This window comes from Condylura cristata, unplaced genomic scaffold (genome assembly GCF_000260355.1).
Source record: "Condylura cristata isolate star-nosed mole 26May11 unplaced genomic scaffold, ConCri1.0 scaffold00016, whole genome shotgun sequence".
Taxonomy (NCBI): domain Eukaryota; kingdom Metazoa; phylum Chordata; class Mammalia; order Eulipotyphla; family Talpidae; genus Condylura; species Condylura cristata.
In genome coordinates, this window is record NW_004567117.1 from 9,275,856 (window position 1) to 9,298,937 (window position 23,082).

The window sequence follows — 23,082 nt, forward strand, 5'->3', positions numbered from 1 at the left end:
AAAAGAAATTAATGTGAAGTCCATATTGACAAGATTGTAAAATATTACTTGTAATGGAAGTTTTATTATTGATACTGGGACTTGTACCCACATCTTACTGAAATGCTAGCAAACAGTCCATAGACTGATTGGCTTTTTACTTGTTTTAGGGAAGAAAACAAAGGAGGTGTTTATATTGTGGGTTTTTGTTTTAAAATACTCTTTCTGCAGGTTTCAGAACAACTGAAAGGTTGATTGTACATACAGTGTCAATTACGTTAGAAAACTGAGCTAGTAATAAAACTGCATGTACATTGTACTTTCACTTTTCCTTTCTCCCCCACCTTCCAGTGTCTTTCTTAGCAGTGTGGGATTTTCTCACTTTCAGAGAAAGACACCATTGTTGGGCATGTAATAAGAGGATCTATGAAATAAGCTGAAGACATTATTTTCTGATGTCTACTTTATATAGTTGAACTTATTATTTAAACTAGAAACCTCTTTCAGTTAAACTTTCACTTTTGAGAGTGAAAGTAAAAGTGGTTATGGGTATCACAAAACTAGATATTTCCTCACTCTACCTCTCCCTCAAAAAACATCACATTTCTAGGTGGTACAAAATCATTTTCCATTGGAGAACCAGGTTTCAAAGTGGCAGGATTTGTGTGTTCTGGCCTCTGTTTAGTCACTCTTTGGAAACTAAAAACAGCTACAATTGTGACTTTGGAAGTTTTTCTCTGCAGAAGTGTTCTGTAGCCATGCTTCTCTGGATTTTTTTTCTTTTTTTCCTGGAAACACAAACCTATAATAATTTCAGATTGTTTCTGCTCTGGAAGAACTGGGAGCAAATTGTATTGAAATTTTCCATAAGTTGTGCAAGGATCTGTCTATTCATAAATGGCTTATAAGGCTTTTTTTTCTTGTGATAGGGTTTTTGATCAGCAGATAGGATAAGTTCTAGTCTTTCAAAGTAGAAAGCACAGGCTGATACATGCATGTATAAGTTTCCTGGTTTACTACCCATTGACACAACTTCAGTGGAAATCATTCTTCCTTATGGAAATAACAGTTTAACTTCCCTGTCAGACTTGGGTCCCAAGTCTGTGAAGTCACTATATATATAGCTGGAGTAGTATTGGTTGGCCTGTCTTGAACAACGTCCCCACATTCACACCCTGAAGCCATACCTGAAATAGAGGATGGATAAATCTCCAAGGGATACCAAGAGATAGTCTTACCCAGAGAATGGCATACCAAAACAAGTATGCTATAGCCAGAATTTCTCAAAACTCAGTATAAATATTGAGCTAGATTAAGCCACAGTGGTAGGATGTTATGGCTGCATGGAAATGAGCGGTCCTTTTGGTACCCCTTTAGTAGAAGTGGTACATCAAAAAGAATATTCTTTAAAAGTGAGATCACCAAGGCCCTCCCTGGTGGCGCAGCGGGTTAAAGCAGAGCACAAAGAAGCTCAAACCACATCCGCATGAGTTCGATGCCCGCCTGCCCCGGAGGTGACCACATGGCGTGGAAGACCTCTCCTGACCCGTCCGCTGCTCCCCTCAGCAGTGTACTTCGTAGATCTTCCTGTTCCGCTCCCCACTTTGTCTCTGGTGATTCCTCTCACCCTCCGCATCTCTGTCCTGTACCCAAGTTCTGTACAAATAAATAAATAAATCTTAAAAAAAAAAAAAAAAAGTGAGATCACCTTAGGAAGCATTTATTCCCATTTGGAGCCATCAAAAATATTTTTAAATATTCTTCTTTGTTGCCTAATATGCTCATGGTATATTCTTTTAAATACCTTAATATGAGCAAAATTTACTGGTAATGATTTTATTTTGGGAAAAATTTAATTTTTGAGTCAAATTAAGAGACTAAGTAGTCACCTTGAGAATAGTTATTTCTGAACTTGCATCCTAAGGAAGTGTTACTCCGTTTTCCTAGCTGCATTGGACAAATGGATAACCACCAAAGATGGCAATCTTAGGTAGTGTTAAAGTCTTTTTAAAAATTGAAGATAGACTAAATACTTCACTTGTATATATTAAAGTATTTCTACAACAAATGGTTGCTTTAATTATTTTATATATTTAACTTCTACTTGGGATAAATTATTTTAAGTCATCCTGAAGAACCCAATATAAATATTTCCTTTTTCAGTTCTCACTTTACTTTTTAAGTTAGAAAAACATTCTTCCTATGATTGTGGAAGAAAAAATGCTATTATTACAGCTGCTTCATAGACCACTCTAGAGGTTTACTGGAACCAATTTTTCTCTGAGCCAGGGAATTTGTTGCGTTGCTTTGTTTTAAAAAAGTTACATCACATGTGATAACCAGCCTTTTTTTTAGATGTAATATTCATAAGAATATAAAACATTAAGAAAGTTAGGAAAATGTGCTAGGGTTGCTGTCAGGTGTTTCATACAGCCCTTTCAGAAAGTAAAAAGAAAAGTTGTATGAAATAGTCATTAAGATTTCTTAAATTACATAGGGATTTTATGCCATAGAAATATTTTATAGTTAATTCTTAGATGCCTGTTAAATTCCCATTTTAACAGCTTTATTTTGTTATTAACAGCTGTATTTTGTAATGAATTGTACATATTTAAGATAACAGTTTGTTGTGTGTGTACACACTCTTGAAACCATCACCACAATCAAGATATGGAAATAATATAGTTGTCTGGAGTTTGTAGTTTATGTCCTGTTGTAGTTCCTTCTAATTTGACTTACTCAGTGTTTGTTTATGATGTTGGCATTTTGTAATATCTTAATATTAGCTTTACAAATTGCAAATGTAATTTTAAAAGTTTCCATGTATTTTTAACCAAAACTCTACCCATAATGTTAACATCTTATGTGACCATACTACAGTGTCAGCACCAAGAAATCTACCTTGGTATAATACAATTAAAAAAAAAACTTTTTCTTGCAATGTTTGCTTTTTTTCTCAGGTGCAGTCCTCATAGAATTTCTACCACCAGTTCACCCATGTCCATCACCATAGCCACCCGTGCTCTTCCTATCCTCAATTTGACCCCTTTCCCTCTCCATCCCCTGCAGAATGTCTCTGATTTATAGTTGTCTATTTTTGTTGAGTTATTTCCCCTTGATCCCCTATATTCCTTCTATATAAGTAAGCCATCCAGCATTTTTCTTTTTCCTTCTGACTTATTTCACTGAGCATAATCCCTTCAGGCTCTATCCATGTTGCTGCGAATGGCATTAGTTTATCTTTTGATTCCTGGATAGTATTCCATTGTGTATATATTTGGTATGATAACTATTAACAGGGCAGCCTTATTTACATTTTCACCAGTTTTTCCACTACTGCTTTCTTCAAGTTCAGGATCTTGATTTTTGAAGCAGCAGAACAGTGACAGTGTAGATTGTCCCTGATGTTTTCTTATCTTGGTGCCTTTCTCCCTATACCATCTAAAGGTTTTGCCTTATCTTATGATAGTGTTAAATTTGTTAATGGTGTCAACTAGATTTCTCCCTAAATTTACCTGTGACAAGAAACTCTGAGACCATTTAAAGATCATTTTTTCATTTTCCGTTTGTGAATTTACTATGCATTGATGAGTTTTGTCTGCAGCAGGTATTACTATGATATTTGCCAAATCAGGGCTTTCTTTTTCTATCCTACATACACCATTTATTAATTGAAAATCTTTTGCATGAAAAAGCTCTCCTTTCTTGTCTACATATTTATTTAGGTCTGCATGGACTCATGGGTATTAGCTCTTTTGACTTATACTTACTAGTATTATTTCATTGATCTCCCTGGTAAGGCTCTTGCAAGCTCCTTCAAGTTTAGTTAATTAGAAGCAATGATTACTTACTTTTTGACACTGTTAAGATATTCCAGAAGAATCTACCTTACCTGCACTGGTCGTAGGATTCTTTGAGCAGCCCTATTTCCTTCTGTTGGGGTATTTCTTGGGAAATCTAGAATTAAATGTCACTGCATGCACTCATTACTACTGAGGTATCATTATCTCTAGCCCTCTCAGTAGGCAGAGCTAGAAAATGTACATGTGTGTATCCACATCTACATCCAAATGGAAGAATCTTGCGTTCACACTGATTCTTCCAATTCTTCTAATTCCAATTCCAGGGTTCCTCCTCATCTCATTTGTATCTCCTCTAAATGACAATGAGGTATAAGCCTTTTCTTATCCACAATATTTTATCTTTTCAATCTAGTATATACATAAAATACTTTAAGAATTGTTAAACTACGTCTCTGTGATGAAAACAAGTACTACCATTCAGGTTTATTGTTGTTTTTGTCTTTAGATATATAATTCTAAAATTCCCTTTTTCATCTTTTCAGGATCATTGTTTCATACTTAATACTTTTATAACAAGTATATTGACAGCATACGTCAACCAGTTGTCTTTTAACAAGATACTTATCCCATCATTATGTGAGCTCCTGGGAATATATAGCCACATTCAGTAATGTGAACTAGTGCTCAATCTCTGATCATAGGGGATAATTGATCAGCAATCAGATCCTCAGTTATTCCCACCATAAGGCCTGTGTAGAGCTAAGTACACTTAAGTTATGGACTGTTGTATTTACCTATACTATGTCTTTATATGTGTTCATCTTGGTAAACAGTCTCTACATAGTGTATAAAAGTTTATAAGAGTTTCAGAAGTTTGGTATTTACAAGTGTAAGATGTAAAATGTAATGAGTCTATAGATAAATGGTTACATTATTTTAAAATTACATAGTGGTATTTAATATTATGTATAGTCTAATTTCTCATGGTAGTAGAGCATAAAAATGTGCACACTAAAATTGTAAGGAAAGCTAAATCATCAATAAAAAGAATTAGGAGTCTTTCCATGACCTTTATAAATTTCTGTTAAAACTTACAAATGAAGTTATTAATGTGTATGAAATTGAAGAATTTACTGCACTTTGAAACTTTGGAAATACTGAAAATAGAATCAGCGTTTGACTTTTTCAACCTTTAAGCCAGTGTCGGTGTTTGAGTTCTTTTAGCATGAAGGGGTTTTCCTGCCATTTCCTCTGAGCCGCCTTCATCCTCCTCCTCTTCTCCCCACCCCCCACAACCCCCGCCAAAGATTTATTTGCTTATGTATACAAAAATTTGGGGTACAGGCCAAAGGTGCCAAGGAGGTGGGGAGAAAACTCACCAGAGAAGAATGGGGACCCGTGGGTGGGTCAGGCAAGGTCTGCTGTACCATGTGCGTCACCTCCCTGGCTGGGGATCAAACTCCTGGAACTGGTGGTGCAGTAGCTGCAGATAGCCTCTGCTGCACTTTAACCCCTTGCTCCACAGGGAGGGCCCTCTTCATCCATTTTGTCACAGCCACGTCTTGTTATCCTTTGTATGAAGCTTACCTTCGTCAGGCTGCACCAACTACATAGTGTCTTAAGTCCCAAATGGCAGTTCTCTATAAAGTTGACTGCCCACAGTCAGCAGTTTCTTCCATAACTCTGTACACATTCAACTTCAATTTCACTGCCAGCACTTTTTGTTTCCTTATTGCACTTTAATTTTGACCACTTTCCTTTTTCAATATCCATTTTTATGAAATGTTACATGGTTTTTTATCCCTGGGGGACTAAAGAAGCAGCACAACCAGTGGCTTGCTATCTGTCTGTGCGTGAGCTAAATCACAGATGTGCTCAGATCATGTCACCAACAGGCTTTGGAAAAGTAACATGATGGGTTATTAATCAGGATGGCCATCTAGTGTTTATGTAGTGATTTGTGGATGAAGAGCTGGCAGTGAAGTGTGTTCTTTCTGCATTTGACTCAGTTAACATACCCATGGTAACTAAAAGTTGTGTGTACCTAAACTACATAGGGTTAGCTCTGCCTGGAAATGCACAATTGTTTGGTGGAGATTTTCCCTGTTTTATGACATTTGAGAAACTAAGTATTTTTTTTAAATTATATAATTAAAAATAAATGATAATTTAAAAGATATTGAAACATTTTCTTTTAACTCTGTTGCCCTTCCTACCCTTTGCTCTCTGCCATTGGTTAGACTTTTTAGGAGTGGCGTGTGGGCTAGAGGCTGTCACTGGAACCCTCAATTTGGTTCAAGAATCTAGAATTCAGGGTTAGTTTACCTTGAGTAAAAGACTTTGTGTTAAATCACTTTTTTTCTCCTCTTAGATTGATATAGAAATCAATGGTGATGCAGTGGATCTTCACATGAAATTGGGTGACAATGGAGAAGCTTTCTTTGTGGAAGAGACTGAAGAGGAATATGTAAGTTCTAATGGATCACATCCACTTTACACATTGTGTTGAGGCCTTCAGTACGTGTTCAAAACCAGACATGTTCAGCAGTTTTCATGATTAGTTGCAGATGATTATTGCTTGTTAGACAAGATTTAGTTTTAGTTTACTGTCATAGAGGAACTGGAAGAATGAAATGAACACTTCTCCCCCACGAGGGTCGGATCTAGAGGACATATAGAAGTCCTTTGTGTGTACTCTTTTTATAAAAGAAGGCACATTTTTTCCCTCTACCTTTAATGAGCTCTTACATGGTGACTATTAAACAGTTTACACTTTGACTTAAATATGTTCAATTCTACCTGCAGCATATCGCTTCAGGCTTTATCTGTGTGTGTACACATGTGACCTTTAAACTCGGGAAACATGTTTGCCATTTTGGTTGGAGACATTACTTCTCGTGAACAGTCAAGTGAATTGTTTTATGGTCTTGAGGGATGTAAATTAATTGGCCTATACACTTTATAAATAATCGATGTATGTTTGGCTTCATTTAGCAAAAGTTCATAGTTTCCCCACCCCCATCTGTCTGTATCCACTGACTTGAATGGTGGTCAACTGTTCTGGAGGTATTCAATGCAGATTTTTAGAAAATATTTCAAGACATCTTTACATCTTTCATCACAAAGAATAAAATCTCAGTAAAAATAATCACTGGGGGAAAAAATCACCGAGTTGTTAAGGACATAGGGCTATTTTTGTTTTGAAGGCAGATTTCCAGTTGATGTTGAAAATTTCACAAAGGGGGAAAAATAAACCACAAAATGTTGATTATCATTTTATAATACAGATTTGAAAGCCAACAACTTAGATAAACCAGGGTGTTAAAGCAGCATTGAAACTGAAGGGAAATTTATTAGATCAGTATTTTTCCTGCTGTACTGTTTTTAATAAGAACTTGTTTGCATTTACATGGTCTAAACAAAATTTTGTCTTATAAGAGACAGGCAAAAGGCAAAATAAAGCAATAAATAAGTTACCACAAGAAAAATGTTGCTATTTCTTAAATTCATATGTAATGCTTGTGCTTTGTAAAAAATTAACAGATACAGGAAGTAAGAGGATTGGGTTGATTATAGTGTTATCTGATTCTCTTGGTAATTTCTGATGATTCCATTTAAAACTGCTTAGCAAAGTCAAGTTGGAGTATGTCAACTTCCAGCCTTTTTTTCTTCTCACATATGACCAAAGTTTCTTAAGTATGTTGGTCTTTAAAATTTAAAAAAAAAAAAATCCATTTATCCAACAAATACTACTCTGCTACATAGTATGGGTAACATCTCCCCATCCTTCTACCCCTTTTCCTAGAAGTTCATAGTTTAAATGGGAATAAACATGAATAAAATTCATCTGGCTCTTGTCTTTTAGACTTTTTTATGTATGCTCAACGTCCTTTTCAAATCAGTAGTTCTAGATCTAATTTTGTCCTTAATAGCTCTGGAATATTTCATAGTCTGTATTTAACCATTCTTTCTAACAATAGACACTCATATCCATTCTTATCTCTTAAAAACAAACAATGCTGTAATAGAATATGAAACACTACCAAAAACAAACAGCTTTAAGAAGTACAGGTAAGCTTTATTTTTGTGTGGGAACAAACCTTTTGCTTCAGGTTAAAGTGTTTACCAAAGCCAACTTTAAAAGCTTAATTGCAGACACACACACATTTTGGAGACTAAAAAAAATTTGAGTATTCTAACTTAAGAGGTTAAGCTATATATCTGTTACTCTTCTTCTTTTCCTCCATGACACATAAGAATGAAACAAATAATTTCCTGAATACCAGACTTGATTACTTGATACGAAATTATGAGTTGACTTCCTAAGAGCACATGTTAAGTACTATCCAGTTTAAAAATTCATTTATTTCCTCTGGTTCAGGATATTGTCTATCTTAGAGTCGCCTTTCACCAACCTTGGTTAAGCAAGCCCACGCATTAACCACTCTGAATGTCACTGACATCTCTCACTTATCTTAAGCCCTCCTGTTTACCCTTGTTAGATGGCATGTTCCTGATTCCTCTCTTCTTTATCTTGTTCTCAATTGCTCCAGGTTCTTGACAGAATGCTACTTTGTTATACCTCCATAGAATGTTGCTTTGAGCTTCTCTTTACAGATTTTGATTCTTTCTTAATTATAGGTTTTCTAGGTTCTTGGTGCTTGCTGACTTGGCATATGTGTTCCTCCAACTGAATTGTTATAGTTGACTGAAATCAGCAAACACTTAGCCAGGTGCTGGGTAAAAAAAACCTGTTCAGTGTAGAATGGACAGTGCCTTATTTCAGTATCTCGGAGCAAGATATTTCTTTTGCTGTGTCGTTTTACTATGAAATTATAAATACACAGTTTGTTACTGTTCACATTCGCTCTCCAGACTGTCATGTACAACTTTCCTCTCTTGTTCTTTTTAAGGAAAAGCTGCCTGCTTACCTTGCCACCTCACCAATTCCTACAGAAGATCAGTTCTTTAAAGATATTGACACCCCTTTGGTGAAAGCAGGTGGAAATGAAAGGCCACCTCAGAGTTCAGACATCTCACACATTTTGGAAACAGAGGCAGTTTTCACTCCAAGTTCTGTGAAAAAGAAAAAACGAAGAAGAAAGAAATGCAAACAAGATAGTAAGAAGGAAGACCAGGCCATTTCCCTTGCTGCAGAAGACACTGTGAATGTAGACCTGAGCTCTGATGACGACAAGGGGCTACAGTCAGCAAGGTAGGGCTCTTGGTTTGGCTCTTTGTGCGCAGTGGGCCGAGCTCAGGCACAGTGGGAAGCTGTTGTTCTTTTATGCTTCTGCAGTTTGAGGCTTGAACTTTCTTCCCCCTTGATTGTGAAATCAAGCAGAAGAAGTGTGTGTGTGTGTATGTTTCCCTTTCTGGCACTTTCCATAATTTGCCATCAATGTGTGGTACTAACATGCCATATGAATCAAACTGGCAGCATGACTACTTTCATCTGACAGGTTTTCCCAAAACCAAGCAGATTGTAAGTCATAAAGATCTGAATTAGTTATCTCTCTGGCTAAGCAGATACAGTATCAGGAGTTCCCTACATAGTGGTCTTGTGCTTTGATATCTTGCCCATCCCTGAGAAATTTAGAGTTGAAGAGGAAAGGAGGTTTCATGTTTTTCCTTTATAAATAAGAAATATTGATCATTCCTTACTTACCAATCATTAGAAAAACTTTCAAAATAGATGCCAATTTTCAGGTCAGTACTACCTGTAGCTAAAGTTTACATTTAGGGGTAGAGCATGTTTTGTTTTGTTTTTTGTTTTTTTTTTTTTTCCCCAATCCACTATTCAATTTTTAGAAGATTATCTTCTGCCTGTTCTATTTGAGGGTTACCCTAGCACCGGAAGTCCTGTATGTGTTTTAGTGGGGTGGTGGTCATTGGATAAGAAGCTGCTGTCCAAAAAGTGACCTTGAATCTGGCCCTTTTACAGGTATTGGGGTAGAGGAGGATGACATTGTGAGATAGATGCTAGTCTACTTAGATACTTTTACCTTGGCTGCTGAGAGCTCATGTCTTACTTCCTGGGAAAATTAGTGCTTGTTAGAGTTCTCTTTGTCATGGGTGTTAAAGGGCAACCCAATGTGAACTGGGTTGCCTGTGGGTCCTCACCTGCGTGTTTAAAATTCAGTTGTACTGCAGGCACACACACAATGGGTCAATAATGGGTTTATTTACAAAAGGGAAAGGTACAACCCAGGGAATGAGAAAGAGAGAGATACAAGTTATCTAGAACATCCTACTAGCTCCACTGACTTGGAACTCCAATACACTGATAGCTCAAGAGCCAAATGACCAGCCACCAGCCCGGCTGTCTAGAGAGCACCCGGAGGTCCAGAGAACAAGTGCATCTCACCTGTCTCCCCTATATATTTCCAAAATGCTTGCTTAGCTCCGCCCTTGCAGTTAGTTTTCTCTGTGGTATTGCTGGGAGTTGTAGTTTACTGGAGTAGGAGGTAGAATCCATAAAACTCTGCAGAGTTCCTTCAGGAAATCATTTCCCCTAACATGGGGAGAGGGAAAATTGTTTCTTTCTCTATAGTTTCAGGAGCCAAAATAGAAACATGGGTAAATTGTATCTTGCCTTAGGAAGTGTTTATTTACTAAGCTTTTGTATTAAGTGGTTAGGAAAAATTGTTACTAGTATTTTATTTATTATGTTCTGTTAGTGAGTAATGTAGTATAATAACCCCTTTATGGCAAAACTATTTACTAATTGTCTAAGAATTTTACAATTTCAAACTTCTGAATTAATCTGACAAATTTAATTTTGTTAATCAAAAGATTAGTTCAAAACACATTTCTTTTATCACTGGTTTCCAAAGAATTCTAAACTAATAAAGTGCCACAGTTTCTTAAGAGGACTCGTTTTTTCCATCTTCCAGTCTCATAAGGATTGTTTTTCCTTCCCTTCCCTGCACACTGTACTAGGAGACATTCTGAGATGTTCTATTGCCTGACTTCAGTGCTATTAAGAAAAATGTTTAACAGTTTCTTTAAGACTTTAGCTTATAATAAAATGCGTGGGTGGGCAAGAAGCATGTTCTTTTGAGGAAAAACTTGAAATATGCACACATGTAACTCACCTTTTATTTGGATTAGCACTAGAATATTTCCCTAAGTATCTTAATTTTTGGAAATACATTTGCCAATGACAACTCTAAGATCCAAGAAAGGACTCAGAAGTTACATACTTGCTCATAAGTTTCATTAATGTATGTCTTTGAATCAATCAAAATTTAGAGTAATTGAACAATCTGCAGCTTCAACTTAGAAAGTCTGTTTTTCCAGATTATATACAAAATCACCTGCTAAATGTATAGAATTGTTATTCTAAAAGAATTCTGTAAATGAATGTTACCACTGACATTGTACATTGCAGGAATACTAGTGCTGACCTTACTTTTCCAAATTTGTTGGGATAATTTGGTCAACAGTTTGAAATGGTTGCTAGCCTCTCTTTCTGAGCTATAACCGTATTTACCTGGTAAACAGTCAGGTCAGAAAACACAAAAACTAGAGTCTGTCTTAATTTTTACGACCTAGTGACTTGCTTTTTCTTCACCTTACTAGTGAGTCACAGATGCTACCACTTGAAAGGCGGGGGAGGACTCTTATAAAATTTACTTTAAACAGGACTCAGCTAACAGAAATTAAAGCTTAAAGACAAGGTGTAATAGTTATGAGAGGTCAGGCTCTATTCTGGAATAAGTGCTCAGCTGAAAGTTGGAAACTCAACCTTTGGTCATTGTGATTGTTTTTTGATAGTCCTTTAGTCACCTGGACTTTCATTTCTTAATCTGTGAAATAAGAATGGCGCTACATGGCTAGAAAGGCCTCTTCCAGCTCAGCACCTACATTCTTAAATAAAGCAGAGCAAGATATTCAGGGTAAAAGTCTTAACAATATATAGTAAATTAAAGAGCTCATCAGTCTGAAAGAAAAAGTTAACTGTTTTTTTTTTTTTTGCATGTGTAAGATCTAAAAATTATGTGGGATTGGAGAATTTTTTTTTTTTTTTTTTTTTTTAGATTTATTTATTTGTGCATACCGAACTGGGGTATAGTCCAGAGGCTCAGGGGCGGTGAGAGGCTTCACCAGAGACAGAATGGGGAGCAGCACAGGCAGATCGACGAAGTACACTGCTGAGGGGTGCAGCGGGCAGGTCAGGAGAGGTCTGCCATGCCATGTGGTCATCTCTGGGGCAGGCGGGAATTGAACTCAAAAAAAAACCCTTCGAGTTTGATGCTTCTTGAATGAGGCAAATGAAAGTAGGCTACAGTTGCAGAGCTTATTGGTGAAAATTAGAAAGGTCAGATACATGGGATTTGGTGTAAACTGTGCTTTTAGTCTCTCCTAAAGGTGGACTTTTGACTTGCAAAGCATGGAAGCCTTGCTTGTCCTTCCAAGAAAATGGATGTGTGTGTACTTAGGGAGAACATTTCACCCAAGCAGTAGCCTTTTGGAGGAAAGAGACTTTTCACATTGGACAGTGCTCTAGCACAATCTTGATTATAAGTACACTGATGAAGATAGCTAAAATATGCAGCAATGACAGAAATGGAGGATGAGACTCATCATCAGAAAGCAATCTCTTGTTTTTAATCCATCAAAGCTGACTTGTTTACAGTTAATAAGGGAGCTAGGTGCAGGGTGGGAGCCTAAGATTCCTCACAGGACAGCGTCTATCTTCTCTGAGGCTGCCTCTTTCATCTCTAGCCTTCCATGTTCTTCTCCAGTGACGTGGCTCTTACATACAGCCTGCTTGCCGACATCCCCTTCTTTCTGACACAGTGACAGTGAAACAGTGTTGAGCACTACTCCAAGCTACCTTTTATTGGAAATATACTTGTATATAAATGCAAACTAGAATCATGAATGTACTGAAATTTATTGTGCTAAGGTTGAGAATAAACACTTTTCACACTGATCTTTTGTCATGATAGTTAGCACCCTTATTTTTGTCATTTGTATTAGTAATTAAATCAGTTAAAACTCAGCCCCTCACATTTATCCCACATAATTATTTCAGGCTATTTAATTTCCTTTTGTTGCCCCCGCCCCAATTTTTAAAATCAGCATATAATCTACATACAGTAATATTCATAGATAAGGATGTAAATCAATGCATTTTCATAATATTTAAGGCAGATTTCACTTGACTTTGAAATCAGGAAGATACTGAATTTTAGCACATGATGTTGAGATGCATCTGTGAAGATTGAAGTGCTCTGTATACAAGTATGAGCTTCAACTCAATCTCCCCAGCCTTGACACAGCATCACACTGTTTATCCTACTCTGCATTCCCTGCTATTCAGTGTTAACAAGCTCTGTTTCAAAATAGAGAAGGTCTGTGTTCATGATCTTCATATTCTGAGTCATATACTCCCATATAACCTTCTGTCATATTTAAAGTTACCATTTCAAAGTTACCATCTCTCTAGCTGGTCACCTATTATCAGGCATCTATGCCACTTTGAAAATTTCTTAGCAGATTTTTAAAAGCCCTATTTTAGTTAAATGAGTCAGGTCTTAGGTACCCTCATCAGCAACCTTTCCTATCACTATAGTGGATCTAGACTAATGGGTTCTATTTTTGTCAGGATCTGCTCAGAGAAGATTGTGTCATCTTAGGGTTGTGAATTCTTAATAGCTGGTGCCTGAGTTTGCATGGGCGCTCTCTGCATTTTATTAAGTCCACTTGCTTTATTAAACTCTTGTTGGCTTACTTTTTTTCAACCATAGAAAGCTAACAAAAGAAAATATTTAAAAGAAACACAACTTGTGTGGCTGCTTGATTTTCTTTTATTAAGGAGTATTTTTTAATCTATACATCTGTTTTCTCCTCTTGAATGAGTTGTATTCATGAGTTTAGTCCCTCTGGGAAAAAATTTAGAGTTAGGAGTATGGAAAAACTTTCCAAAATTAAAGGTGAAGCAGAACAACTTGATTTAAAATAGGAAGAAAATTAGTAAACTCGTTTCTATTTCTATTCAGCAAATTAAGTGATACTGATATTCTCCGTTTACACTAATGTCTGTCCTGGTAGAACTGGACATGATTTTTCTATAAGAAGCTCTTAAACTTTATATAGCATAGTTTTGTATCCGTTTTACTGTTTGCTTGTAGTTTTCTTTATACATCTTAGAACCTTCAGCATGTTCTACCACATAAATCTCACATCAAGTCAGTGAAGTAAACAGGACAAGTACTAACTTTCCAACTACAGATGAACTGGGACCCGCAGAGATTCTGAGGGATGTTTTCAAGGTTATATGCAAGTTAGTTACTTTACTCTGCAGACTTTAGAAAACCAAAGGGTAAATTTATTGAAATCTTACTAATATTATTTCAGCATCCTACAGTTCTAAGTCTGTGTATGAATAAGCATTTATCTTATTTTTGTATCTTCCTTGCATCCCCACTTCATGTAGATTCTAAGTAAGAATGTTCTGAGGTAATGATTTGGCCAGGCAAGGAGGAAAGTAAATTCTGGGTTTTAAGAATTTTCAGAGTATCCTTGAGCTCACCTTCATTTATAATTTTTACTTAAACTTTCTGTAATACACAGGAGAGTAATGGAAAATATAAGAGCTTCCTCATTTTGAATCTGAGCACTTAATAACTTTTACTTTAGATACATCATTAAACTCTGATATTTAATTATCTAATATCTGTAACTCGATATTTTCAGATTTGAAACAATGGAATAAATATATGTAAAATTTTTGTCTTTTAACCTTTGAATCTAAGCAATATAAACAAATTTTTTAATTCATTCCTTTCTGTCCTATTTAGGAATTGTAGTTAGTATATGGTGGGTGGTATAAGTGAATCGCCCTTTTATTCCCTTTTACTTTTAAGAGGATTGGTTATTAATTACTTGACCTGCATTCTCCATATGTTGTAATAGTAGATTTGGTTATGCTTTACAGCTGACATAAATGTCATTGTCTTGCCTGTCTTTTTTCATTATCCTTTCACAGATTATCTTCAAATGCCTCTTTAAAGGAAGAAGAATACAAGGAACCTTTGCTGTTCCATTCTGGGGATCACTATCCCTTATCTGATGGAGACTGGTCCCCTCTAGATAAGTAAGTGCTTTAACTTTTTTTTTTAAATTTCTTAAAGAAATATAAATTGTTTTTCTGGTATTCAGTAGTAAGGACATTTCCTATTTCATTTCATAAAGTGGAGGAACTGAGTGTGTGCTTTAGATACGAATATATATGGATCTTTTTTTCTTAGTGATTTCTTGTTCCTAAAGTTAATATAACATTTTTAAAATGTTAGCTGGGCCCTCCCTGGGCACAACGAGGTAGGATGCAACACTGCAAGCTGGCCGCAGTTGCTTCAGTGCAAATTCCATCCCATGCCGGGGAGATCATGATCCACATGGCACAGCAGACCTCTCCTAACCAGCCGCTGCTCCCCTCAACAGTGTACTTAGTCAATCTGCCTGTTCTGCTTCCCACTCTCTCTGATGAAGCCTCTCACTGCCCCTACACTGCTGCTTGTATTCCAGCTCTGTAGGAATAAGTAAATCTTTAAAAAATAATAAAATAAAATATTAGCTAGTATAGACTTATATAATCAGAATAGAATTAGATCCTCTATAATTTCTTAAACTCTTATAATGTCAACTATTCATTGTAGTTGGATAATATTATGGGGGGGGGAGTATGATTGCACTTGTTCTGTATTCAAATCCAGATTCTTTCATCTATTGATTATACTAATTTAGCCCATCTTTCCATGTACTTCTATAAAATAACCTTTCTCTTTGATTTCTTGTGAAAATCAAAGGGAATTATGCATATAAAGTATTTTCAAAGGACCCAGCAAGTCCTCAGTAAATACTAGCTTGGTATTTATTTGATTGGGGTGGTAGGAATAATTGATGTTCCCTTCAGTAGTTTTTATGTAGGCAGGATAAAGTATAAAGTTTATTACTCAAAATTATATATATTTTTTAAAGATTTATTTATTCATACAGAACTGGGGTACAGGCCAGAGATGCAGAGGGTGAGAGGATTCACCAGGGACAGAGTGGGGAGCAGAACAGGCAGATCTATGAAGTATACTGCTGAGGGGAGCAGCGGGCGGGCCAGGAGAGGTCTGCCGTGCCATGTGGTCTCCTCCGGGGCAGGCGGGAATCGAACTCATGCGGAAGTGGCTTAAGCTTCTTAGTGCTGTGCTTTAACCCGCTGCGCCACCAGGGAGGGCCCAAAATTATATTTCTTTTAATCTGTCAGTGCAGCATGACTGAAGTTCCTGCCTTTAACATCATACTTCCTTTATCCTGTGTTTGCAGTACCTATACCCAAGCAGCATGTCCTAAGAGCGACTCGGAGCTGGAGGTAAAACCTGCCGAAGGCCTGCTCAGATCTGAATCACATATGGAATGGACGTGGGGCGGGTTCCCAGAGTCCACCAAGGTACTGCAGTTTACTTCCATTGTAACTGGGACAACCTCTGGGTGAGCACATGTGAAGATAGGTAATGATGGTGCCCTCATGTGGTCATAGAAGTAAATCCAATATAATAGTAAGGAAAATGCAAGTAGCACAAAGGAAACTTAATTTTTAGATAGGAAATTGGATTATAAAAGTTTTTTTGGGGAAGGGAGCAATTCGTAATGAAAGAAAAATAACTGGAAAATAATTTTTTTATGAGAAAAAATGCTTAAACCTATATTTTAAAAAATTCTCATTTTGTAAATCATAACTGATAAGGGGTTAGTGTCCAGAATATACAAAAAAAAACTCGTACAAGGCACATGAAAAGGTGCTTAACATCATTCATTACTATAATGAGATATCACCTCACATTTATTTAGAATCACTATTATTAAAAAATTGAGAAATAGCAAGGTTTGTTGAGAATGTGAAATAAAGGGGACCATTGTGCACTTGGTGGGAATGTAAAGTGATGCATCCACTATTAAAAATAAGTACAAAATTTCTTGAAAAAATGATAAAATAGAACTACTGTATGATCCTGCACATCCACTTCAAGGTATTTATGGGAAGAAAACAAAAACACTAACTCAAAAAGACATGTTGCACACCTGTTTTCATTATAGCCTTATTTAAATAGCTGGGACATAAAACAACCTTATTGTCCATTGATGGATGAATGGATAAAGAAAACTTATATCTGTGTATGTATGCATATGTTACATAAACAATGTAATAATTTTCAGTCATGAAAGAGAATGAATTCTTTCCATTTGCAACAGTACAAATGGACTTTGAGAGCATTATGCTAGTGAAATGTGTCAGATGAAGATACATTCCACATATTTATAAATGAATTCAAGCTCATGGGCATAGAGAATAAACTTGTGGATGCCTCAGGCAAGATGGTGGGCAAAATGGGTCAAGAGGGTCTAAATGTATAAATTTCCAGTTACAAATAAGTAATTCATGGGGACAGGTCATACAGCAATGTGACTGTGATTAATATTACTGAACTGTATATTTGAAAACAACTAGGAGAGTAGATCTTGAAAGCTTTAATAATAAAAAGATTTAAAGGTATGGTGATAGATACTAATTAAACTTTTTATGGTAATCAATTTACAGTATGTGTAGTGACTCAAAAATATATCTTGCATGCTGAAATAGTGTTTTGTTATTTACACCCCGATTTTTAAAAAGATTTACTTACGCATATAAGAATTAGTGTGCAAGCCAGAAGTGCAAGGGGTGAGAGGATTCACCAGAGACAGAGTTGGGAGTAAAATAGGCATATTGACTGAAACACACTGCAGAGGGGAGCACCAGTTGAGACAGGAGAGGTCTGTTGCACCTTGGGTTAGCTCCCGGGCTGGGGATCAGGCCACAGTGGCTGACATAGACACTTTATAGCACTGGACTTTAACCCCTGCACCACCAGGGAGGCCCTATATCGCAGTTTTAAAACAAATAAAAATTTTACAAATGGAAGTTTTAAGGCTTTAAAAAGCCAAATGTGGCTGTCCCTGGTGGCGCAGCGGGTTAAAGCACAGCACTAAGACGCTAAAGCCACTTAAGCACCAGTTCGATCCCCAGAGGTGACCCACATGGTGCAGCAGACAGACCTCTGCTGACACTGTTCCCCCTCAGCAGTGTACTTTGTCAGACGGCCTGTTCTGCTCCCCCTCTGTCTCTGGTGAATCCTCTCACTGTTCCTGCACCTCTGGCCTGTACCCCAGTTCTGTATGCAAAAAGAAATCTTAAAAAAAGTGTGTGTGTGTGTGTGTGTGTGTGTGTGTGTGTGTGTGTGTGGTTTTTACATAAACTATACACACATTTTGCTTCTTTGATTACACTGAGACTTTACTGTTGTCTTAACAGAACTTTAGGCAGTATAAACAAGGCTAAATTCTCACATGACACTCAGTTTTCTCTTGAAATGAATAGTCTCTCCTTTTTGTATATAAAAGATGCCATATTTTTCTTCAATGTTTAATTCTTCAGAATAGAAGTTATAAATATAGCTCATAAATCTTATATCCAGCAAAATGCAGTTGTTCATTTTTCCCACCGAAAATATATTTAATGAATGCTGTTATAAAGTGAATACATTTTTACTTTTATCCAGCTTAAGAAATAGATTTTAAGACACCTTTGAAAGTTTAACTATTTTTTATCTTTTTAAAATAATACAATAGTTTATTTTTACATCATTTTGTGCCTTTTCCATCTCATTTGCAATCCCCATGGGCTTCCCATCACCAAATCACCCCTGTGCCATCACCATGGTCCAGTGTACTTCCTTCCCCCCACTGTTTTTAATCCCATTTCCCATCCACTCCTGTCTCTGGTGTATATTGTTCATTATTATTATTATTATTTTCTTTTTTTTCTCTCGCTTGTTCCTTTATGCTCCTGCTATGAGTGAAACCATTCGGTATTTTTCCTTTTCTTTCTGGCTTATCTCACTAAGCATGATCTTTTCCAGCTCCATCCATGTTGCTGCAAAAGGCATGTGTTTATTTATTTATTTATTTATTTTGGTTGCTGAGTAATCCAGTCATCTACTTCTGGGCATTTGGGTTGTTTCCATGTCCGAAAGTTTAACTTTTAAACAAATAAACTTTTTTAGATAAGCAAGAGAGAGAGATCTGAGCATCCTAGAAGAGCTACGATCACACCATCAGAAAATACCCATTTTCGTGTAATTCCCACTGAGGATAGTCTCTTAAGTGAAGTTGAAAAGGATGCGTCCATGGAAGAAACCGTCTGTACTATAGTGAAACCCAAGCCCAGAGCCCTGTGTAAGCAGCTGAGCAATACGACTCCCACCTCAGAGCCTCTCCACCCTCCCCTGGAGCCTCCTCAGAGTTCATCTATGTTAGATGCAGACCACCTTGCCATGTCATTGGTGGAGTCACCCTTGGAATCAAAACCAGCTGCTAAAGTAGACTCACCATCAAAGAAGAAAGGTAACAGTTTAATTTGGCATCTGTCACTGTGAATTTAGACAGTAAATTATGTCAGTGTATCACTTAATAATGTGATGGTTATCTTTGTCCTCTCTGTTGAAAACTAAATCATGCACTATTGCACTACATATCCTGCTAGGATAGGACTCTGACTTCCCTCCTTCCTCCTAAACTTGGTATTTGTTTCAATCATTTATCTGAAAAATTTGTAAACACACTCAGATCAGTTAACAAGTAAAGTAGGTAGACTTGACTTCACAGTCATTTTTAGAATACAAGTTTAATCAGAGCATTCTTATTATACAAAAATACGTAGTTCTCTGCTGATCCTTGGTAAAGTAAACCTGAACACACTCAAGATTTGAGCACTGGCCCCTGCTTTAGGAAGGTAAATTTTACCTAAAGTACCTACCACTGTCATATATATTATTTTAAAAATAATAACACAAAAATGAGGTGATCACAAATTGACCTAATAAAGACTACAGAAATAGACCTTCAGCATCACTCAGAAATAATTAAAATAAATGAATTTGACTATAAGGGTACTTTGCTTATGTGACATACAGCTGGTGGAGGCTTACCTTGGCACCTGCCCTCTCATCGCCCCGCTTTTCTGAAACCAAAAACTCATAGTCGTGCATTCTACTTTTAGAGATGTTAAGGGGAACGATCCAGTTCTTTAGAGTAGACATTTTAATCCAGGAATTAATGATCCTGTCCTTTCCATAGCAACACCTAGAAAATAATAACCCCTATTCTTAGCATACCATGTGGCGACTTAAGTAGAGATAGCAATATCAAGTGCTTTGTTCCATTCTTTTGACCTCATTCTTTCCCTCAACTCTATCATTTTATTGCAAAATTTGTCATGCATTGGTTCTCATTCCTCCCCTCACCCTTTCCCCTTGTCCCTGCCTCCTCCTCACTCATTCACTCACACAGCTCTACCTATTTCCCCCTCTCTACCCAGAATATTCCCTTTGCAAAAGCCTAGCCAGTTGTCTTGTATACTTTCTCACATTCTGGATGTATCTAAATGTTTCTTTGAAGATGACATCTCTTTAATTCCTTAAATGTGGAAGTTAGCCCTGGAGCAGCACTATACTATAGGAATGTATGTGAGCTGCATTTGTAATTTGAAATTTGCTTGTGATAAAGAAAAGGTAGAAATAAATAAGTGAAATTAGTCATATATTCTAAGTATAATTTTGACATGTAATCAATATGAGCCATTACTATTTTAATACTAAGTCTTAGAAATTTACATGTTGGACACATTAATGTGTCTCTCCAGACAAGTACAGGTCAAGTGCTCAGAAGCCACCTATGACTGATGACTACTGTATTGGGCAGTGGAGATCTAGCTTTATTAGATTTAGTTACACATTTTTATTTTTTGAACTAAAGACTGATTATTTTATAGGGTAGTCTTCATATTTAATCTCCTGTGTATCACTATTTAGTGGTGCTGTTTGTCACTTAATAAAATTACTGCCTTCAGGTTTGTCCATTATAAAGAATTTTTGTCATTTGCCAGTTAGGAGGTAATATATCTTAATATTTTCACATCACATGAATATCTTGCTTGCCAACTTCTCTTCCCTGGTTATTTTAGAATAATGGTCTCTTTCTCCATGTTGGTGATTGCATCAAGTTTGTTCATTCTTGTTGGTTTCACAATTAGTGATTAAGGGGCTAAAATTATTCATGCAATAGCAAATGAAAGAATAGATAATCAACATGTATTTATTGAGTGACTGTTAGATGGTCAGTGCAACTTCAAGTCTCACTTCCATTGTCATGGATGGTTGAGACCAATGTAGGCAAAAAGATTATTGACACTTTAAAAATAAAACCCAATTCAAGGTTTTACTTGCAAACCTTTGTTATCTATCTTGTGGAGTTGTAAATGGAGGATTATTGAATTCTTATCTCTGATGCGTTATTTCTTATAAAAACAGGTGTCCACAAGAGAAGCCAGCACCAGGGACCTGATGATATTTACCTAGATGATATAAAGTCTCTGGAACCTGAAGTTGCGGCTCTTTATTTCCCCAAAAGGTAGTATCTTCCTTGTATATTGAAGAATAAACACAATTCTGAGATAGCCTAGCTGTTTCTAGAGCTGAACATTTAATCCAAGAGAAAGGAGCAAGGTGAGGTACTTCTGGCTATCCTGGGTAATTCCATCACAATTTGGAAAATATCAGAAATTGTGGATGTGTTGTTTTGATTATAATGATTTGAAATACAATTATACCTATTTATGAAAAAGTTATCAATACAATGAGCAGTTGTCCTAGTTAAACCTATGTAAGTATGATCATATAGATAGATATGACTTTAGTTAGCAGTTTTTAAAACTCAGCATGCTTAAGAAAATTCATTTGCATTTGTTTTATTACATGTTTAAAAATTTTTTTTTTTCTTCCCCATTTAAAAACATTTCCCAAAGAATGCATTAACTCCTTCAGTGATTCTGAACTCTTCCCAGGCTTTTCTGAGCGTGTGTCCGGCCTGACCTGTGCACTCCACGTGCACCAGCACTGTCCCCACAGTCGCACACGCCCTCCCTCGTGACTTTTCCCTTTGAATAAATCTGAAGGCTAAGAAATTACAGATTTAGAAACTGTTTTCCCAACTTAATTTCTGTTCTTAGGGTAATGCCTGTGTGACCCTTTGGTTGCAAAACACATCTAAAAGGTGTAACTTGAATATACTGAGCCATAGATATAACCTTTAAATAAATTATTGAAAAAATATTTCATTACTTTTTTTTTTTTTTAAAAGTTATATTTATTTGTGCATACAGAACTGGGGTACAGGCCAGAGGCTCAGGGGCGGTGAGAGGCTTCACCAGAGACAGAGTGGGGAGCAGAACAGGCAGATCGACGAAGTACACTGCTGAGGGGAGCAGCGGGCGGGTCAGGAGAGGTCTGCCACGCCATGTGGTCACCTCCGGGGCAGGCGGGAATCGAACTCATGCGGAAGCGGCTTTAGATTCTCAGTGCTGTGCTTTAACCCGCTGCGCCACCAGGGAGGGCCCACATTTTTTATTTAAAATAGAAAGGTGAGATTGGTATGAAGATATTTAAGTTTTTTACAGGTATTTTTAGAAAGGTTCTTAGCCTCACTGCCCTAATTTGGCTCAAAATATCACCTGAAGTAATTGTTCAGTTTTTAAGTTACAAAAACTAAAAAATACTACTAGAATTTTTTTTAAAAGAAAGTTAAAATGTAATTTAAGCTCTTTTAAATTTTCAGGTCCTTAATTGTTTATTTATGCTGATATTCCTAAAATAGGTTTTTTTAGTTTCCTTTTCATAAAATTGGAAAGAATATCAAATGCCGTGGGGACAGGAATCCTTAACACATATTTGTAAGTTATACGTATTATATACTTTTTTTCTTACAATAAAAGGGAGTGGAAAGTGTTGAGAAAAATCAAAAGAAAATATAGTTCCAGCGTCATACTATATTTTGATACTTCGAGTTAACTTCATCTGTTAATAAGAAAATTCTCGTGTAAGTGGACCCATGCAGTTCAAACTCTTATTTTCCAGTGGCCAGCTGTACTTAGTGAAATATGTATAATGCTTATGAGCATGTGTTTATCATTTCCATTGTCATCTTGACTACGAGTCCGCTGCTTAGTCAAGTGACATCCTCCAAGTATTTAAAAGTTACTTGATTAGAGTTATACTAGCTACCCTGATATAACTTGGCCTATACTTTATGATCTTTTTATTTTGTATTTGAAAATTGCTAAGAGAGTAGATAGTGTTTTCAACACAAGAAAAATGTATATATGGTAAATGTATGCTAACTAGAAAAAGACCTCAGTGAATTACCA

At 36.4% G+C, this 23,082-nt stretch overlaps 1 protein-coding gene across 1 annotated transcript in view; it reads left to right on the plus strand.

Annotated features, from left to right (window-relative positions):
* The window catches only part of LPIN2 (lipin 2), an 88,538-nt gene that overhangs the window by 50,182 nt on the left and 15,274 nt on the right, over positions 1–23,082 (plus strand). The window contains exons 3-8 of the mRNA XM_004683765.2: positions 6,154–6,249; positions 8,696–8,997; positions 14,782–14,889; positions 16,110–16,233; positions 18,887–19,226; positions 21,191–21,290. Of these exons, the coding sequence (XP_004683822.1) occupies positions 6,154–6,249; positions 8,696–8,997; positions 14,782–14,889; positions 16,110–16,233; positions 18,887–19,226; positions 21,191–21,290 (1,070 nt within the window). The remainder of the gene's footprint in view (positions 1–6,153; positions 6,250–8,695; positions 8,998–14,781; positions 14,890–16,109; positions 16,234–18,886; positions 19,227–21,190; positions 21,291–23,082) is intronic.